The following is a 19615-nucleotide window of genomic DNA, read 5'->3' on the forward strand; positions in this document are numbered from 1 at the left end:
CATGCAAGCGGCCCTAGTGCAAAGCACTACGTTTTGCAGGGATCCTCACCATGGTGTGCTGGTGGCCTAAGAGGAGTGCAAAGCACTACGTTTTGCAGGGAGGGGGGCCCCGCCCCTTCGGAGCCATTCCGGGCGGGGGAGCAAAACGGAGACCTTGGGCCACTTGCACGCCCCCCGGTGAGGCTCCCTGCAAAGCCCAGCGCTTCGCCCCCCTCCGGCTACGCCACCGAGTGCAGATGCGCGCATTCCTGCTGGTCCTTCGCCAGCCCTTCGCGTGCCTGCTTGCAGAGGGGCGGGTGGCGCCTTCCGACCCCCACCTCTGCCGGATCCGGCCCCAGAGGAGCGCACAGGGGTGGGGGGGAAGGTGCTGGAGTGGAGGAAGCAGCCAGCCGCGGAGGCTTCGGAAGGCAGTGGCCGGGGCCGGGGGGCGCGTGCGCAGTGCAGCCCCTGCCAGCCAGTGATTTCTTTAATTATTTTTTCGCAGGCTTCCTCCCCCTCCCTCCTCTTCCTCCGAGGGACCGATTCTGAGCTGCAGGGAGGGGGAGGAGGAAGGCTCCGCGCTCCAGCCAGTGGAGAGCCCGCAGGGGCCTCGGATGCAGGCGAAGTGAGTATCCGCCCCCCTCCGGGGCTGCCTTTCTCCTCCTGGCCGGATCTCGGGGGGAGGGATGCCGCTCTCCGGTGCTGGGCGCGGGGGGCGCGGGGCAGGGGCTTTCCTCGGTGCCGGGCTCGCAGCCTCCCCTCCCCTTCCTGGCTGGTTCGCCTCGCGCTGCAAAAGGAAGGGCTCCGTCCTCTTTGAAGTGTGGCAGCGGGAGGGGAGAAGAAGTCAAGGGCTGGAAGGGGGGGCATCTCTTTGCAGCCGCCGCCTCCCAGCCCTTGCAAACTGGGGGTGCCCCCTTCCTCCTCCCCTCCCACCCCTTGCAAAGTGGAGGTGCTCCCTCCCTTTGCACACTGGGGTGCCCCCACCCTCCCCCTCCCCCTTTGCACACTGGAGGTGCCCCCTTCCACTCCCCTTGCAAACTGGGGGTGTCCCCTTCCTCCTCCCACCCCTTGCACACTGGGGGTGCTCCCTCCCCTCGAAAACTGAGGTTGCCCCCCTTCTTCCCTCTCCCCTCCCACCCCTTGCAAACTGGGGGTGCCCCCTCCCTCTCCTTGCAAATTGGGACTGCCCCCTCCCTCCCCGAAAACGCTTGTGGAGTAGTTGTGCGAGGCAGCAATCCCAGCCACACTTCCCTGGGAGTAAGACCCGTGGACTAGAATAGCACTGAGTTCTGAGTAGGCATGCATCTGCTTGGGTTCGCCCTCTGGAATGCATCAAGTGTGCAGCGGGGGGGGGGGATCCACGGTTGCAAGCAAGAGCGGTGGAGTGGGGGGAAGGCGGCTGCGAGCGGCATGGCCAAGCAAGCCAGCTAGCCCCCCGGGGCTTCAATGCATCCCTAATGCAAGACATGTGCAGTGGGGCTTGCAAGGGGGAGAGGAGGGAAGCCCGAAGGGAGGAGGGGGAGAGAGAGATAGGACTGCTGGAGAAGGGATCTTGCATGGCTTGCAACGCGCGCAGATTGCAGGGTCAGGCGGTGGCGTAGCCAGAGGGGGGGCAAAGCACTAAGTTATGCAGGGGGCCTCCCCTTCGGAGCCCCCTGGGCTCCGAAGGGGAGGCTCCTTGCAAAATTTAGTGCTTTGCCCCCCCTCTGGCTACGCCACTGGCTCAGGAGCTTTGCAGGGAGCGCCCGGTCGCCTTGCACTGGCCAGCTGGCGCGCGCCTCCCCCACCTGGTCCCGGGGATTTGCCGGGCGCGTCGCGTGGCCAGCGCTGAGCCTGGCAGGAGAGAGGAGAGACCTGCTCCTCTGGGAGGGCGCTTGCAGCAGTGTCCTCCATCATCTTCCTTGCTGGGCGGCGATCTCTCCTTGGTTACCTGCTGCCATGGATATATGGGGTGCCCCCCATGCACCTTCCTGCAAAGCAAAAGATTCCCCCTCCCCAAAAAGCAGAAGAGGCTTTCCCTTTCTAGAGTCTTGTGGGGGATTTTCCCATCTCTCCCCATTATTCGCCCCCCCCCCAGCTCAGCCCCATCTTGGAGCAGCTGGCATCCTCTGCAGAAGCAGGGATTCCCTGGCTCCAGCCAAGAGAGAGCGCCAGTAGCTTCCTTCCAAGCCAGAAGAAGATGGCAGGGGGTTTCAAGGCTGGGATTTCCCCTCCCCCATTCCGGGGCTTCCTCCTTGCGGAAGCACAGCCTGCCGGGGGACTCCCTGCCTTGCAGCCTCCAGAAGCCTGTGTTGTGATGTGCCTGGGCTGAGACATCCCAGATCGGAGAATGCCTGGCATTAAAATGATGATCTTTGCTAATAGGGTTTAGGAAGAGCGGCCGCTGAAGGCCTCCAGAAAGAATGTGGCCGTGTCTGCATGGAGTACTGAGCCAGACAAAGAGGCAAGCTATCAAGAACCTGCTCAGAACCTTGGGCTTATTCAGGTGGACCCCGTGGTCTGACTGATTCAGCACATCACCTTTGCTTAGGGTTGTGATTTGTATCATGCTTTACAAGATGTATGTTGGAAGATCAAGCCAAACAAGCAGGCTTCTGAAAACTGCTCAGAACCTTGGGCAGATTAAGGAGGATCCAGTGGCTTAGCTAGAGGGGGTGCAATGCACTAAGTGTTTTCCATGCCTGAACATGCCATGCAAATGGCCCCTCTCCTTCAGAGCCATTGCAGGCAGGGGGAGCAAAACAGAGGCATTCACCTCCCTGCATTCGCCTAAGTTGTGCTTCCATTGCCCAGAATGGCTCCAAAGGGGAGGGGGCGCTTGCTTGGCACATTCCGGCACCTGCGAAACTTAGTGCTTTGCACCCCCTCTAGCTACGCCACCAGGAGTGTCCAGTCTTCAGGGTGACAGGCCCCATGGTCTGACTGATGCAGTAGAACGCTGTTTCAGGGGGTCACGATTTGTACTGCACTTTACAAGATGTATATGGGGAATGCCGTGATAGTCATTCTGGCAATGCAAAGGTTTGATCTCGTGACAGTCTTGTAAAGTAGACCATTGCCACACCTGCATCGTAGGTTTGGAAAATTTTGAGACCTCAACCAGAAGACTTGTGGAAGGCTGATTAAGGAATTAATGGCCCCCAGGATGTCCTGGAGCCAAAATCCAACAGGGCCCAGAGAATTCTTTTTCTTGAACAGGGACTGCCAATGACTGGAAGGGGTTAGGCATTGTGACTTGCCTCCTTCAACATAGTTTGGGAAGATGTTTGACTTCCGGACATAGTGACTCACAATTATGGATGACAGGGATGTGTGGTGGGTGGGGAGGCAGTTGAGGCAGAGCACCACGGCCATGTGAGGTGCCCAAGCTCTCATACCACACACACAGAACGCATGGGTTGTGGGTGCTTGGGTGTCTCACACGGCAGCCACGCTTTTCAAAGGATTCCGACAGGGAGGCTCTGCCTCACTTGCCTCCCCACCCACCACACATCTCTGATGGATGAGAAACATTCAAGTTGCAAAATGATAATGACTACCTTTTCTTTGTTCATGCTTTTTTTTTTTTTTGCTTTGGTTCAGGATGTGCTGCACCTCCCATTTAAAAATGCAATGCAGTAAAAAAATTAAGATGCAATATTTAATTAAAAGTAGTTTAAAAATGCAGATTAAAATGTCCCACCACCACTCCCCCTTTTAACTTAAACTCTTAACAGCAAAAACAAGCTGTGCAGTTTACAGCTTACCTGGAGTGCTGGCAGGAAAGAACTTGAGTACCATGTGCCCTGCATGAGGTCTAGTGACAAACTGCAATGGGGTCTGTTCAGGTTTGTTGGTGTCTGTTGGCAAGGAGAGTGGCAAGGAGTCAGAATGTTAGGAAGTGACTTTGCTGTTGGGAGAGTGATTGATGTATTGATAATATGAATATTTCTGTAGCAAATCATTGATGCATGTGCTGTTTTACAGACTAAAGGTAAAAGGCAGGTCCCTGTTCTGGGGAGTGGACAATCTAATTCTGATAGGTTAGAAAGAACGGAGAGAGAAGAAGGGAAGGATCTGTGCCAAGGATGTGCAGTGGGTGGGTAGGGTGAGGCAGGTGAGGCAGAGCCTCCCCATCGTAGTCCTTTGAAAAGTGCCACTGCCGTGTGAGGCATCCAAGCGCCCACAAACCAAGTGTGGGTGGGACTGGACGTGGTTAGCACAGGCAAAATCCAGTGCCCCTACAACCTTACACAGGTTGCTCAGATTTGTGCCAGCAGTTTCACTGGCGCTGATCTGGGTAGCCCTATGGGGTGGCAGGGAAAAATATCCCCTTATTGCAAGTTGCCCTCCAGCCAATGCCTAACCTGCACTGGATACAGTGTAAGCCACTCAGCCTGCCTGTTCCTGTGCAGCTCAGGATTGGGCTGTTAGATCAGCGGAGGTGGTGAGAAGAAGCTGCCGGGCAACTCTGCTGCAGATACAGCAGCCCCAGATTTTTGAAGGAGACTTTTTTGTTCCTCCATCCCCAGCCTCACTGGAAGCTCACACTGACGAAGACATGGGAGTGAAGGACTGCCTATTCCCTTTGCGAAGAGTGGTTGCTACCCTCTGAAGAAGGCTGGGCCACCATGGCTCTGGCTGTGGAAGCCTTTCCAGTATTATTTGTGGTGGCCACACTCCTAAAGATCCAGGCATTTGACTGGAAAGCATGTCTGCAGCCCCCCAAAGCTTGCTCTGGGCAGAATTCTGATGGCTTTTAAAGAGGCTGGCAGGTCCCAAGGATTGACAGGTTTGCCAAGTGGCGTAGCTAGAGAGGATGCAAAGCACTAATGTTTGCAGGCACCTGAACATGGTATGCAGGTGGCCCCTCCCCTTCAGAGCCATTTTGGGAGGTGGGAGCAAAATCATTTTGGGGGGAATCATCAACAGGGGAAGGGATTGCTTGCAGGGCATGTTCAGGCATCTGCCAAACTTAGTGCTTTGCATCCCCTCTAGCCACTGGGTTTGTCGCATTCCAGATGCCAGAATGGGAAAGGATCCCCTTATCTCTGGTCACACTGGCTTCCTTAAATTTCCCTGTCCAGGCAGTGTTGTCCTAGACTTTCCCTTATGTTTGATGACTAAACATGCTTGTTGTTAATAGCATTTACAAAGGGCACGAGAAGCAAAGGGCAGCCTGGTTTTTATTTTTTAAATTCTCTTGAGAATCTCAACCTGAGAATTAGGTTTGTCTGTTTTTCTGTTTTTAGGGAAGAGGGTTTCCTTTTTAGATCAGGCCTGCAGGCTGCCTCCAGAAAAATATTGACAAGCGACTGGAATGGATTTCCTTCTTTCTGTTGGCTATTTCTGTTGCTTTCCTTTCCTTGTGTTCAAAAAAGCATTTGCGAGAGTATAACCAGAAGATGGCCACAGATACGTCTTTGTAATGCGGAAATAGTCACCGTGCAAATCTAAGAATCAGACTGCTAGTATTTGTGGGAGGATGAGCCATGATAGCCAAGTGGAAATTCCACATACTGGGAGTGCACACCTTTCCATGGCAGGAGCTGCATGCAAGTGGGAGCTTTCGTGCCGGTGGCTGGTCACGGTTGAAAACAGAATGATGGGCAAAATGAATCCGTATCAAACCACAACATGGGGCAGATTCCAGAGCCCAGGAGGAGCTGGTTGTGAGACCGAGTGGGCCAGATCAGGTAGGCATGGGTGGTGACATCCAGAACAGGACCAGGGAGCTGGTGCTGAAACAGACAGCATCCTCACACATGAGATGACCTGTGGAGCACTTCTGAGGTTTGGACCTGGGGAGCAGGATTGGGCCCTGGGTGTCAACTGATTGTGTGTTCAGACAGGCGGTGGCTATGGCCTGAAGGGCATCTTCAGGCAGAGTTCAGGCTCCTAGAATAGTGGTGGTGCAAGAGGTAAGGTGCCGGAACCTGAGATTCTTCACCCCATCTGTCCACAGGTGTCCTGCTCTTGTCATGCGCCATCATCAGGCATGCAAGCTGCCCCTAGTGACTTCTTTGACATTGAGTTTCTGATGGCTTTGCAGTCCCCTTCACAGTGGATTGAGGCACGTTTGTCTATTCGTGAATAAATACACACATATGGCTCAGTTTTGCTTTCCATATAGTTCAGTACATTTTCTTTGTCAGCTTGAAGGGGGTACTTCCTCCTTGAGAGTTTTTTGGGGCCTGCATTCATTTGGGGCATGCGTTCATTTCTGGTACCATTGCGTTCCACTTGGCCTGCCCTATGAAGTGGATCGAGACACAGTCATCTACCTAAACGCACATATGCTGTTCCGTTTCGGTTTCCATAGGGCTCAGTGCATTTTCCTTGTCATCTATCAGCCTGTCAGTTTCGCAACCCACCAAAAATTGGGTTGTGACCCACTGTTGGGTCCTGACCTTCTGTTTGGAACCACTGGCTTTGAGGGAACATGGTTCCTGGTCACAGAGCACGTGTCCAAGGCTCAACCTGAGACATCACTTGTGATGTCATGGATTTGAGGGCTGTCAGTCAAAATGAATGTATACATAAAGTTTCAGAATCAGTCTCATAGTTAACAGATCTTGGATAGGCGGTGCTGGGAACGACCCTGGTCTGTGCCTGAATAGGTTATAATAGTTCATATTGGCCAGTGACAAATTTGTATATTCATATGTAATTCTGACTGCTTGGGGGGGGGGGGCTGGATAGATGCAGTGTCTGTCAACAGAAAGTTTGCTGGGGAAAAACTTTGTCTTTTGAAGTGATTTTGTATGTTATCATTTGGAGAGTGGAGGTAGCAGCAAGGATGCGGAATTCTTGTTTCTTCATGCTTTTTTTTCTTAATGTCTGAAGCAGAAGTCATCGTCTGACCTGTGTCCCGCTGAGTCAGGAGTTTATGTATCTCAGTCTCATTATTCTCACTATCTCGCTATTGCATCCGTTCAGTTTTGGATATAATAAAAATAACTGAGGAAAATGCACACATAATTTGTGCTGCCTGTCCCTCCCTCCCCAACTCCCAGTCCCCCTGCAGGTATACCCAGTAGCATATCCAGAGGGGGAGTGCAGTAAGTACTGCAGGTGCACCCCCTTCTAGCTACACTACTGGGTATACAGGTCATCCTAGGAAGCGAGACATAATGCACGTGTGAATCAACTCACAGAGGTAGTTCGAACAGTGAAAGTATCACTGCAAAGAGAACTTTGAATAGGGTTTAATTTCTGATTGAGTACTCAGTTCCGGGACTTAGTGCTGGTTCTAAGAAGTAAAGTAGTAAAAGTAGGAGGAGAAAGCCTCTGAGCATGCTCAGAATGAATGTTTCTCAGTATTCCATGACCACAAGGTGCTCTCACTCATTGAGGCTTAGGAGAAGGCTCCACTGAGATCAGAAAAAGTGAGCTCTGCTTCTGGCCAGCTACCCAGCTGTTCTGAGGGCTGCCTTCTTCTTCTCCTCAAATAATGTTCACCTGTCTTCATGCATAAGCCAACAGCAATAATGGTAAAGCCTGCAGCCTTCTAGAAGATTCCCGAGTGAGAACTTTTAGACACTTCAGAGCATCAGATCAGACCACAGAGAGATCCCTCCATGGGCTTGCAATGCAGTAGGCTCTAAAGTAGTTGGGTACTTGTGGCCTGTGTAGGATATCGCAGGCGGACTGTCCCTGACTTTCTGCCAAGTTTATTTTCCAGGAGAGAAAGTCATTCAAAAAAGATTAAAGGTAGAGTTTCCTTGAACATGTGTAGAGTCCCTTGTGAAGGTAGCCTTGCTTGTCCAGAGGCTGTAGTGTAGAACCTTGCATCCTGGGTAACTGAAGGACTATCTCCTGCAGAGGGCTTCATTGCCCTGCCCCTGCTGGGTTTTGGTTTTTTTTGCTGTAACTTTTGATAGAATAGAGATATTTCAATGTGATTTGCTTCATTGCATTCTGCAAGAAATTACCTATCAAATGATATATAACATGATGGTATTGTTTGAAAATACCAAGATGTTAAAATTTTTGGCCAGTATTGATGTCACCCCCCCATGTGTGTCACCCAGTGTGTCCCACATCCCCCACACCCTTGTAGCGACGCCACTGGTTGTGTTGCCTTGTCTCTGAAATTCAGTCCTCAGAGAGACTCATCTGATGATCCTGTTGTATAGATGGGAGGAAAATGTTTAAAATTTGTAGATGTCAACATCCCTAGTATAGCAGTAGGTGCTGGGATTTGGGATGGCCTGCTCTAAAGCATGTCCATTGCAGATTATTTGTAGTGATTTGCATAATTTATGCTGCACTTCGATGTCTTGTTGGCTAGTAGTCTGCTTTGGCACAAAGCTCATGTGCAGTGGATGTGCCATTTGGCTTGGGTTTCCTGCCTTGATGCAAGCTTCTCCCAATGTCTTCTGCTATTTAGGAATGCTTTTTTAAGAGGGAGTTAGAAATGCATTCCATTTTGTCTGGGGGAAATGCCGATTAAATAGCTATTGACTCTTTAAGCCATCTTTTATAGAGGTTTAAGTAGTGATTAATAGGTACTTATCTGCCCCAATGTTGCCAGTCCTCTATAAATATGCTATGTGAGTATTAGTAGTGGTCTGATTTAAATCTTAAGGGCTGAGAAGGATTACAGAGGTTAACAATGGAGGGGTAATAAGCTGAGAACTCCATGTTTTCCTGCTGTAGGATTGGCACCACAGTTTGTATTAAATTCAGAAAAACAGCTCTTGTTAGCAGTACGTTGGGGAGAGGAGCCAAATGGAGGGGGTGTGTCTGTGTGTGCCTGTTGGGGACATGTGTGCCTGTTGGGGGGAATCTTTAAAAGCTGACGGTTTGGGTGATGGGCTATTTTTGCAGCCCCACTAATGCAATAAGACCACAAGAAAAGCTCTGCTGAGTCATACCAAAGGCCCATCAACTCCAGCATCTACTTTCCCACAATAGAACACCTAGGTAGGTGTCCCTGCAAAGCCAAGCAGTTGGTATTCAGAGGTACATTACCTCTGCGCATGTATGCTCATATAACTATCATAGCAGATAGCCACTGAGAACACTCGTATGTTCATCCATACATTGATCTAAACCACCTTTGAAAGCTGTCGAAAGTAGTGGCCATCACAGCATCCAACGGCAGACTTTTCTATAAATTGATGGTGTATCGGGCGAGGAAGTCGTCTCCTCTGTCCTGAATCTCCTGCCGTCTCTTGATATAAACACACCTGATGAGTGAGAAGTGTTTGTGTATGTATCCAGCAGAAATTGTTCCTGGATACAGTAGAGGCCCGACCTGTCTTTGAGCTTCAGCTAGATGTGATGTGGGAGATTGGAACTTTTTTTTGCTGGTAGCACCCTGAAGAAGATCATATCAGAACCATGTCACTGGGAAAGGGTGGGGAACTGGTGTGGCACCTGTAGGTTTTTTCCCCCATAGGGCAGATAGCAGCTTTGGGGCCAGTAGCTTAGCCAGAGGGGGTGGTGCCATGGTAAGTACTGCAGACACCACAAAAGTGGTCCTTCCATTTGCCATTGGACCCATTCCACGCAGAGATGGCAACATGCAAGTTCTTGAACGAGCATCTCATTGGGCCTCCTCATATGTGGTTTGGGTGCTTGCATGCCCCACCCAGCAGTGACGCTTTTCAAAGGACTGGGCGAGGAGGCTCTGCCTCTCCAGCCACCACACGTTCCTGAGCAGCTTCATCCATCTGGTTTCCAAGCACCCCTTCTCTGCTCTACAGTTTGCGTCAGCCTCTTGACTCCCCCTGGAAACTGTTTTGCAAGTTGGTAGAACTCCGCAGGGTGGGTGCAGCTCTCCAGCCACGTTTTGCTGCTGGCCCCTGTGTGTGAAACATCACAGAACAAGAGGGCTTATGGCTGGTGGGCTACATCTGCTTTGGTGCAGCGCAAGGTCTGATGTAGAGACAGAACCCCAATGAGTTCTGGAGTTGTAAGTCTGTAGTAAAGGTGAACTGTGCATCTCCTCCTGAATGTGAACAGGTCTGTTCGATGATGATGATGGCAGTGTGAGGAAGTTGCAGCCCTTGAAGTGACGCCTCTCTCCGCCTTGCCACAAGGCGCTCAGTGGGAAAATGGGAGACCAAACTCTTCCCCCTACGGTTCCCCACCCCACCCCACTTTTTCTTTTCTCAACCACTTCCTCTATTCTTTCTCAATGTGGCCACTGGCTTTTCCTGTCTCTAGGAAGCTTCATGCGAGATCTTGACTTGCTGGGGCTTTCCCAAAAAAGGACTTCAGGTTTGCACTTGATTATGCCATTTCCTTGGCCCCTCCCTTTCCTGTCAAGTAGTGTGATACCAGCTTCCCCTCTCCTCCTTTTTTTCTCTTCACCACCCCCAAGCCTCTGTGTCTGCCTGGCTTGCATTTACTCCACCATGCCCTGTCAGTAGGCAGCCTTTGGTTTGGGGGGCCTTCCGGGATGGCTCGATGGAATCCTGCCAGCCACGGAACCGGTAAGACCTTCGTGTCAGCTTGTGCCCACAGCCTTCCCTTAAGGCTCCTTCTCTGAGGTTCACTTAACCCTGAAGTGGTGTCTCTGCCTTTGTCCCGTTAGGGCAACTTGTAGGTTGGGGCTGGAGTGGGGCTGGTGGCAGGTGATCTTTCAGGTCAAGTTCCCTAGAAGTGACCAGCCCATGACATCTTTTTATTTGCTGTTTGTTTCTGTATTTCTTTGTTAATTATTTGTGGTGCAAAAGCAGCCAGACAGGGGGAAAAAGAACTTGCATTTTTGTGAGAACTTTCCTTCCTGGCCACCCAGAGATAATCCATACTGTCCACAGGCAACTAGGCAAGTGGCTGTTTGCAAACCAGATGTCTTCATTGTCTGTCTGTCTGCTGCATGGTTTTTTCACTGCAGTGAAGTTGGATCTGAGTTCACAGGTTTCTGTGGTGGCAACTTCCACCCATCCATATTGTGTATATATCCCAATGTAATTCAGGCTGGAGAAATTCCAGCTCCTGGTCCCTTGCTAGCCAGACGTTTGATGCTGGTACTTTGGAATTTGAAATATTTGTCCAGCACTGATCTTAGCTATTCCCACTTTTAGTTGGTATGACTCTTCCTTGTCTCTGTACTTTCCATTCCTAACTTCCTCTCCTTCTCATGTCTTTACTTTTCACACCATACTTTGGTTCTCTTCTTTATTACTCTCCTCTCATTGGCTGACTTTGTATCAGCTTCTCCCTCCCACCCCCTGCCCTCGCATGGTTCTTGTGCAGATTTCTAAGTGGACCCTTGTGTTGATGTTCAGGGTTGAGCAAATGCGCCACTTCTCAGTCCCACTTTTGTGCTCAGATGTTAGTTTTGGTGGGGTTGTGTGTGTGTCTTCTGTGTGTGTGAGGCAATTTGGAGGAACCAGCATGGTGAAGGCCAAATACTGACCATGGCAGCAAACCTCCCTGGGACACCAAACTGTCTTAGATCCTCTTTGGCCATGAGGTAAGATTTCATCTGGAAACTGACTTTTCCAACAGCGCAGGGATAATGGCTGCAGTAGCCACCGGCATCACAGTCATTTTCAACCACTGTGCCATGGCACACTGGTGTGCTGCGAATGGTCTGCAGGTGTGCCGTGGGAGTTTGGGGTAGAGTCATTTACTAATAGGGCCTTTGAGGGATGTGGGCCCCCCACCAACAGTATGTTGTGCCTTGTCCATTGTCAAAAAACGGATGGTGTGCCTTGACAATTTTAGTCCCTTGTCAGTGTGCCATGAGACAAAAGAGGTTGAAAACCACATCATTTCGAAAACTTCCACTAGTGGTGCACAAAATGGTTGTAGCGTACCTCCTGTCTAGCCCAAGGCTTCTCCTTGTTTGAGGGTTCTGCCACCCTTGCTTCTTCCAGCCGTGGATGAGAGTGAAGGAACTACTTCCACACAATGTCTGCACATAGGGTGTCCAAGAAGAAGAAAAAGAAGCCATTTTGTTTCCTCCCTTCCCAGAAGCCGTGTAGAAAGTGGCAGGATTGGGCTTGCCACCCTTCTTCCTGTTTGTGGTTGCAGGGGGTGTGTGGAATCAGTTGTCTCTCTTCATGCACAGCTTCCACAAAGGAAGGAAATAGCACAACTTCCTCTTGGGTGCCCCTTGAAAAGTGCAAGGGGGGGAACCAGTATTCACCAACTTACCCCAACGTGAGGAAGAGGAGATGGCAAGAGAGACAGGCAGGTGTCAAATTGAGAGGAGCCCAGGAAAGAAGGGAAGGAGGCCAAATCTGCACTGTCTGCTGCAATCCATATGAGGACTGGGCTCTGCCCAGTTGCTCCAGTGGAGTCCTGTGAGATTCTCTCGCTGAAGGAGCAATAGCTGCACTGCCTACCTGCATTCCCAGGTGCCCTGAAAGGAAATCTGACATCCTCTGTAGTCTGTCACCTTACCCCCCAACCTGTCATTGGAAGCCAAGGCCAGCCTTACTTCTGAGCCACAGTTGCAGCACTGGAACCATCACAGTGCTTTCTTCAGATCTCTCCATGAACATCAGCAGTCCTTGCACATACAGTGGTTAGCACTAGTAGTGTAGCTACAGGGCGGTGGTGTGGTAAGTACTGCGCTGTGCAAGCACCCCCTCCCTCTCACTGTTGGAGTCATTCAGGGCAGCCACAGTGAGTGTCTGCATTGCCATCGCTGCCTGGAATGGTTCCAAGGGCAAGAGGAAGGAGCTGCTTACTTGGAGTTTCAGTGTGAGTAAGTGTAAAGTAATGCATGTTGGAGGAAAAGTCCATCCTGGGTTACAAGTCGTGATGTGTATGTGCCACCTCTTGATTTTAGAAGTAGGCTAGCCCAGAATGCCAGGCGCAAGGGAGGGCACCAGGATGCAGGTCTCTTGAGGTCTTGTGTGCTCTCAGAGGGATCTGGCAGGCCACTGTGAGATACAGGAAGCTGGACTAGATGGGCCTGTCGCCTGATTCAGCAGGGCTCTTCTTATGTTCTTATGGCACGTTGCGGCACCTCTAATACTTACTGCATCCCCATAGCTGTGCTACTGGCTGGCACACTGCTGGTAGCTTAAACACAGTTGAAGGGGGGTAGGGATATCCCTGTCGTACCTCACCACCCAAGTCACGAGCTTGGAGTGGTGATTTTTCAAGCTGCCATTTTCTGTGATCTTTAGAGTCCTGAACATTCAACATGCTTCATCTCTGCTCTCAAGATGAATTATACCTGCTCTTCATTTTTCCATATGTTTAAGAAGGTGCATGCTCTCCTTACCAGAAAATTTATGGTTTCTTGTGGACAGTACATCCTGGAACATATGAGACTTTTGTCCATGCAAACAAAGGCTGTTGTTAATAATAATAATAATAATAATAATAACTAGGTATTTATATACCGCCTTTCTGATCATCGGATTACTCCTCTGACTTTATTCAAGGCAGTTTACATAGGCAGGCGTTTCTAAATCCCTCAGGGGGGTTTTTACAATCATGGAGGTTCTCTCTTTCAAGAACCAACAACATTTCAGATGGATCTTCCTGGTTTGTCCTCACTTCTGGCCTCCAGTCCTCCCATGTAGGCTGACAAGCAGCTCCATCTCTCACATGGAGGGCAACCAGGACGCTTCTTGCTCACACCACGAGCAGGTGGAATCACTCAGCTGGGCTTGTCAGCTGCATCAAGGTCCCGCCATTCTCAGCCGTTCAGGGAGCTGCTGGTGTCCTCGAACTGGCGACCTTCTGATGCTATCTTCGGGCTAACGGAGGCTCTACCCTCTAGACCAGACCTCCTGTTGTTTTGTACTTGTGAGCTAAAGATCTCACAAGCATGTGCAATGGGTATTCTGAAAGCAGAAACAGAGAAATCAGACCAGCCCCACCATTCAGTGAAATGAGATTTGACTTTTAGGCCAAGCTCCACCTCCCCGACTTCCAAGCTTCAGATCATGTCCTCAACAGCCCCTGTATTTCTGGTCAGTTCAATGGTTCTACACATCACTGCCAGTAAATGGCATGTATTCTTAAACTTTCTTAAACTTAGCAGTGCTCCTCTCCAAGTCTCCCAGGAACATTTAGTTTAAGCTGATGCATGATGTGAAGTTGTCATGTTTGCCTCTCATCTCCCACCCTGTGGCAGTGAGTGAATAGAAGGGCGAAAGGAGAGCCTGAGTATGGCATAACTAAATGTGGTTAGGAAAGGTGGGGCCACGTTGGTAAGGTAATGCAGTGTGTTCTTCGGACCTGAGTGATAGTTATTATAAACAGTGACATAGGCCTGTGTTTTAGGCTTTCAATCAAAGTCACGAGTCCCTTTTGGTTGGGGGACGATGGCACCAAAAACAGGCAGGGGTGAGTTCATAGCTGAACTAAATTACTATAGTCATTACAAAGTGTAGGAAATAACCTCAACAGTGCTTTTAAATTAGACTCGGGTTTGTTTTCATGTTTTTTTACTTATAGCATTGACTTGCGTGTGTTTTTTGCATGCAGGCTTGCAGCGGTGTGGCTAGAGGAGTGCAAAGCACTAAGTTTTGCAGGGAGCCTCACTGCAGCGTGCAAGGAGCCCCTCCCCTTCGGAGCCATTCCAGGTGATGGGAGCAAAACGGAGGCATATGCTTTGCTCCCACTATCTAGAATGGCTCGGAAGGGAGGGGCCACTTGCATGCTGCAGTGAGGCTCCCTGCAAAACTTAGTGCTTTGCACTCCCTCTAGCTACATAGGAAGAGCCCGGCTGGACCAGGCCAAAGGCCCATCTTGTCCAACTTCCAGTTTCTCCCAGTGGCCCACCAGGGAGAAATTCTTCAGGGAGCACACGAGACCTGCATCCTAGTGCCCACCCTTGCATCTGGCATTCTGAGGTAGTCTACTTGTGCAATCAGGAGGTTGTACGTGCCCATCATAGCTTGTAACTTGTGATTGACTTTTCCTCCAGAAATTTGTCCAATCCCTTTTTAAATGCATTTAGGTTAGACACCATGACCACATCCTGTGGCAAGGAGTTCCACAGACTAATTACATGCTGGGTAAATAATTTTTTTGTGTGTGTGTGTCTTTCCTAACTCTCCCAACACTCAGTTTTAGTGGATGTCCCCTGGTTCTGGTGTGTGAGAGGGAAAAGAACATCCCATTATTCACTCTATCCATCCCCTACATAATTTTGTATGTTTCAACCATGTCCCCCTCAGGTGTCTTTAGTTCTGCAGTCTAAAGTCTTGACTGCAGTCTTGTATATAGTCCCATCTTATTCATGTTTTCTTGGAAGTACTTAGCACACCGTTTAGGGCTGTTCAGTAGAAAGAAGGCTCCTGGGGTGGCATGACTGAGATGTTAAAAATTATCCATGGGATGGATAGTGTGAACAGAGGGAAGTTCTTCTCCGTCTTGCACAACACCAAAACCAGGGGACATCCACTGCAATTGAGTGTTGGGAGGGTTAGAACAGACTAAAGGAAATATGTCTTTTACAACTCCTTGTCACAGGATGTGGTGATGGCGCCTGGCTTTCATGCCTTTAAAAAGGGATTGGGCCAATTGCTGGAGGAAAAGTGTCACATGTTATAAGCCATAATGACTATATGCAACCTCCAGGTTTTAGAGGTAACCTGTCAGATGTAAGGAATGAGTGGCAACAGGATGCAGGTCTCCGGTTGTCTTGTGTGCTCCGGTGGGCCACTGTGAGATACCGGAAGCTGGACTAGATGGGCTTTTTGGCCTGATCCAGCAAGGAGGCTCTTCTGATGTTCTCTTCATTGGTGCTGTTCAGATATCAGACTGTCTAGTCCCCAAACCACGGTCTGGTGATCAGCCAGCACTGATTGTCTGAACTTGTTGTGTGTTGCATATGACAGACGGTTTCCCAGAACAAAGCAGTGAGTCCCTTTTGTGTCTTCGCTAAAAAAAAGAGAAAAGAAAAGGAGGTCCCACTTTGTTGTCTTGGGAAATTTCCGCATTTTCAGATAGTTCCTCTTCGCTGTTAAGACACACTCCCTCCTTCCTCTTTTTAAAGGGCATTTTGAGATAACTGCTGGTCTTCTAGCTACCCAAATTGAACTTCCTTCTTTGCTGGGCTGCTGTAGAGCCTCTGTGCGGTTGTGTCTGCACAGAGTCTCAGTTTGCACAACTTGTGGCCCACCAAAGTGGATACAGCCCACCTGCCATGGACAAGGGTGCACTGGGGCCTGAGAGGCCTCCTGCTTTGCTGGCAGCCTGGGACTACAGAGCCCAAAATGTTGTCACACACCTGACAGAGTTGTGCAGTGCAAGCTAGAATCCCTGCAGTGAGGTCGCTTGGTGTCTCAGGTTGCAAAAGAGAAGCTGTGTGCTTGTAGCATACCAAGAATGTGGGTGTTGAGGAGGGAGGCTTATCTGCTTGCTCCATATATATTTTGCACATTTATATTCTGCTTTTGGTCTAAGGAACTTGGGATAGTTTATATGGGGTGTCCCATGTTATCCTTGGGATAGTATCACCCAGTGTTCTTCAGCCTTGGCGTCAAGACCCCAGTGGGGTCACAAAGCCTCAGTTGTGGGGTTGTGGCAACTTACTGGAATGAAAAAGATTGAAGACCACTGAACTAGGGCTCCACCAGGTCACGGAGGAGGCATCTGGTTGTACCCCTTCAGGTGCCAGGAGTTTGTGTCCCAGTCCTGCTCAGGTTCTTAGCAATTGTGCTAAAATAGCTTTCACTAGCGCCAGGCTTCACGGTAACTTTTTCTGCTCTTTCTGATAAGAGTATTTGGTTTCAGTGAACAGTTCTGGGAGGGGGTTATTTATGGGAGAGTGGGCAGTGACGAGGTGGGATAGGAAGATAGGGCTCCAGGAAGGGGGGGGTGGGATTGACAGTGGGTCCCCTGTCTCATACTTTATTGATTTACTGCAGTCGTGGCACAAAAAACGTTGAAGACCATTGCCATAACCTATCCTGGGAAATAGGCAGGGTCAGTGTTTTTCAGCCTGTTTCACCTCACAGCACACTGACCAGGCACTGAAATTGTCAAGGCACACCATCGGTTTTTGGGCAATTGATGAGGCACACCATGCTGCCAGCGGAAGGCTCACGTCCCTCAATGGCCCTATGAATCAATAAACCTTCCCAAACTCCTGTGGCTCACCTGTGGACCATTCATGGTCCACTGGTTCAAAATTGCTATCCCAAGGTTAGTGTGGGGCACCCCATATAAACTATTCCAGGTTCCTTGGACAAAAAGTCTAACGACACATGGTACTTAAGTGTGCCAAACAAAGGAAGGTCCTTGTGGAGATGCTTAACATTTTCAGGCAGCTCTGATAACTAGGCAGATCTGAACTGGGCCGTTTGGCCCATCTAGCCCAGTATTGGGGGGGGAGGGGTTGGGGAGTAGGAAGTGATGTGAGAGCCCTGAAGTCTGCAGTTCATCAGTCTCTTGATGGAGTTCAAGCAGTGCGCACAGAGCACCAAGCATATGTCAGGTTGCACTAAATGCTACTGTGACATAGTAAATTATGGTTCTTTCCTCATTTTAAAAAAAAAATGGCATCTAGCAGTGACTTGGGTCTGTCTCTAGAATTAATTCATTAGTAAGTGAAGTATATACTTGCCATTTTTTCTGCTTTTTGTTGCTATGCCAAAATCTGTGTTCCAAGATGGGCTGTTTCACTCAGTAGTGTAGTTGGGGGGGGGCAGCAGAGTAAGTATTGCAGGTGCCGCATTACACCGTGTAAGCGGCCCCTTACTCACCATTGGGGCCATTCTGGGCAGCAACAGCAAAGCAGAATGACTCTGACGGAGAGTGGGAGGGGCTTCTTACATGGTGCATTGTGGCACCTCACCTGCAATACTGTACTTATCATTTTGCCCCCCCTTTAGCTATGCTACTGGTTTCACGCTGCACAGCAGTAGCATGAGCTCTGAGTTGGTGGCGGGAGGGAGGGGAGAGCAGGTTAAAGCAAATTGAGAAGTACTGGCAGAGAGGAAAGGAATTTGAAGGGGGCGGTGAAAAGAAGGGAAATGCATGTTGCCACTTCTTGAAAATATCATGGAGGGGGAGAATTTGCTCTCTATTGTTCCTTCCCTGTTCACTGAGGACAGGACAAAAATAGTGGTGATGGTTAAGTAGAACCACAAGCAGAAACGCTTTCATGTGTTGGTGTGTTTGTAGGCGTTCCATGGTTTTTCCTTTCATCTTGGATAACGCAGTGCTTGGTTCCCCCCCCCCCCAATTCTCTGTTTTAAAAAGTAGCCTCTAAAATTCTCTGTTTTAAAAAGAGGCAAACAGGTTCACACACACAAGTGACTTGTGAGCTTTTTATGACTAACCAATGGGCTTAAACTATAAGGGGATAAATACTGGGACAACTTGTGAACCATGGGCAGTTACCGACAATAAGGCATAGAACTGCCCATTGCAGCTGGAGGAGAGCTTTTCGGTTGTTTCGATGCAGATATCTCAGCAGCTAATGAAAAAGAGACAAGCCATAACTGCTATGTTCTAAAGCAGTTTGTCTCTTCAGCATTAGGAACTCCTTTCTCAGTGGTGTAATGATGTTTTATTGGATCACAGCACAGAAGAACAGTCGAGAAATGGAATAAATGTCCAAGATGGTTTGACAAACGGTAGGAAAAACCCACCCCCCATAGCTGAGTGGCACAGCCTATGGCTTGCACATGGAAAGTCCCATGTTCAGTGTCTGGCATATCCAGAGAAAAGTTCTTGAGTAGCAAGACTGTCTACCTGAAACGTGAGAGAGCTCTTGCCACTCAAAGTGGGCAATGCAGGGCTAGATGGACCACTGGTTTACCTTGGTGGAAGACAGTTTCAGGGGGAATCTCCCTCCTGCATTGATTTTGAAAGTGGCTGTTGGGGGATGCTTTGCTTAGCATAAGACATCCTAGCAGGTGGGAGAGAAGACTCACTGCCAGAGGTATCAAGAAGAGGAAAGCCTAGCCATGAGCATAGCCGGGGGGGGTGCGATAAGTACAGCAGATGCCGCAACTCCTCATGTAAGTGGATCCTCTCAGTCGCCATCAGAGCCATTTGGGACAGTGATAGCCATCCGTGCCCCGAATGACTCCATCGGTGACTGGAAGGAGCCATGTATGGGGAGTTGTGGCACCTGCTGTACTTACCACATCATCACCCCCGGCTATGCTACCAAGCTCAGCCATCCATCAACTTCCTCCCTTTCCTGGGAGGGATGGCAAGGGACAAGCAAGCTTGTCACATTCCCAGTCCCTACGGATTGCATGTGGCCATGCGCTGTCCATGTTCCACTGAAGCTTGCTCTTTGAGCTGGGTAACTTGCAGCTGGAGATCAGACTGAAGGTGATTCAGCAAACGCAGCCAGCAGTAGCCAGAGGGCGGTGCAAAGCGCTAAGTTTTGCAGGGAGCCTCACCACAGTGTGCAAGCAACCCCCTCCCCTTCAGAGCCATTCCAGGAGGGGGAGCAAAACGGCGGCATTTGCCTCTTCTCTGCAGCAAGTGTGGGGTTCTCCATTTCATGCTCACCCTGATGTGTGGAGCAGGGGGGATGTCCTTCATGTGCTCTGAACCCTCCCCCTATCTTCTGATTTTCCTTATCCCCCCTCCATCTGCTTCTGGCCACTTGACCTGGAAACCCGGTCTTTCCTCCCAGCTGTGCTGAGCAGCGACTTCAAAGGATAAATTCAGCACTCATGCACCCCTGTTGGCATAGACCTCCGGATCACTACTTGAGACCACTGAATTGTGGTGGCGGGGTGCACATCACTTTTCTAAT

At 50.0% G+C, this 19615-nt stretch overlaps 1 protein-coding gene across 1 annotated transcript in view; it reads left to right on the forward strand.

The window, feature by feature from the left end:
• Positions 1–10328: 10328 nt before the first annotated feature.
• The window catches only part of RGS19 (regulator of G protein signaling 19), a 33345-nt gene continuing 24058 nt past the window's right edge, over positions 10329–19615 (forward strand). Inside the window, exon 1 of the mRNA XM_066624265.1 lies at positions 10329–10403. Coding sequence (XP_066480362.1) covers positions 10378–10403 — 26 coding nt within the window. The 5' untranslated portion in view covers positions 10329–10377. The remainder of the gene's footprint in view (positions 10404–19615) is intronic.

The sequence above is a fragment of the Tiliqua scincoides genome, chromosome 4, assembly GCF_035046505.1.
Source record: "Tiliqua scincoides isolate rTilSci1 chromosome 4, rTilSci1.hap2, whole genome shotgun sequence".
NCBI classification, from domain to species: domain Eukaryota; kingdom Metazoa; phylum Chordata; class Lepidosauria; order Squamata; family Scincidae; genus Tiliqua; species Tiliqua scincoides.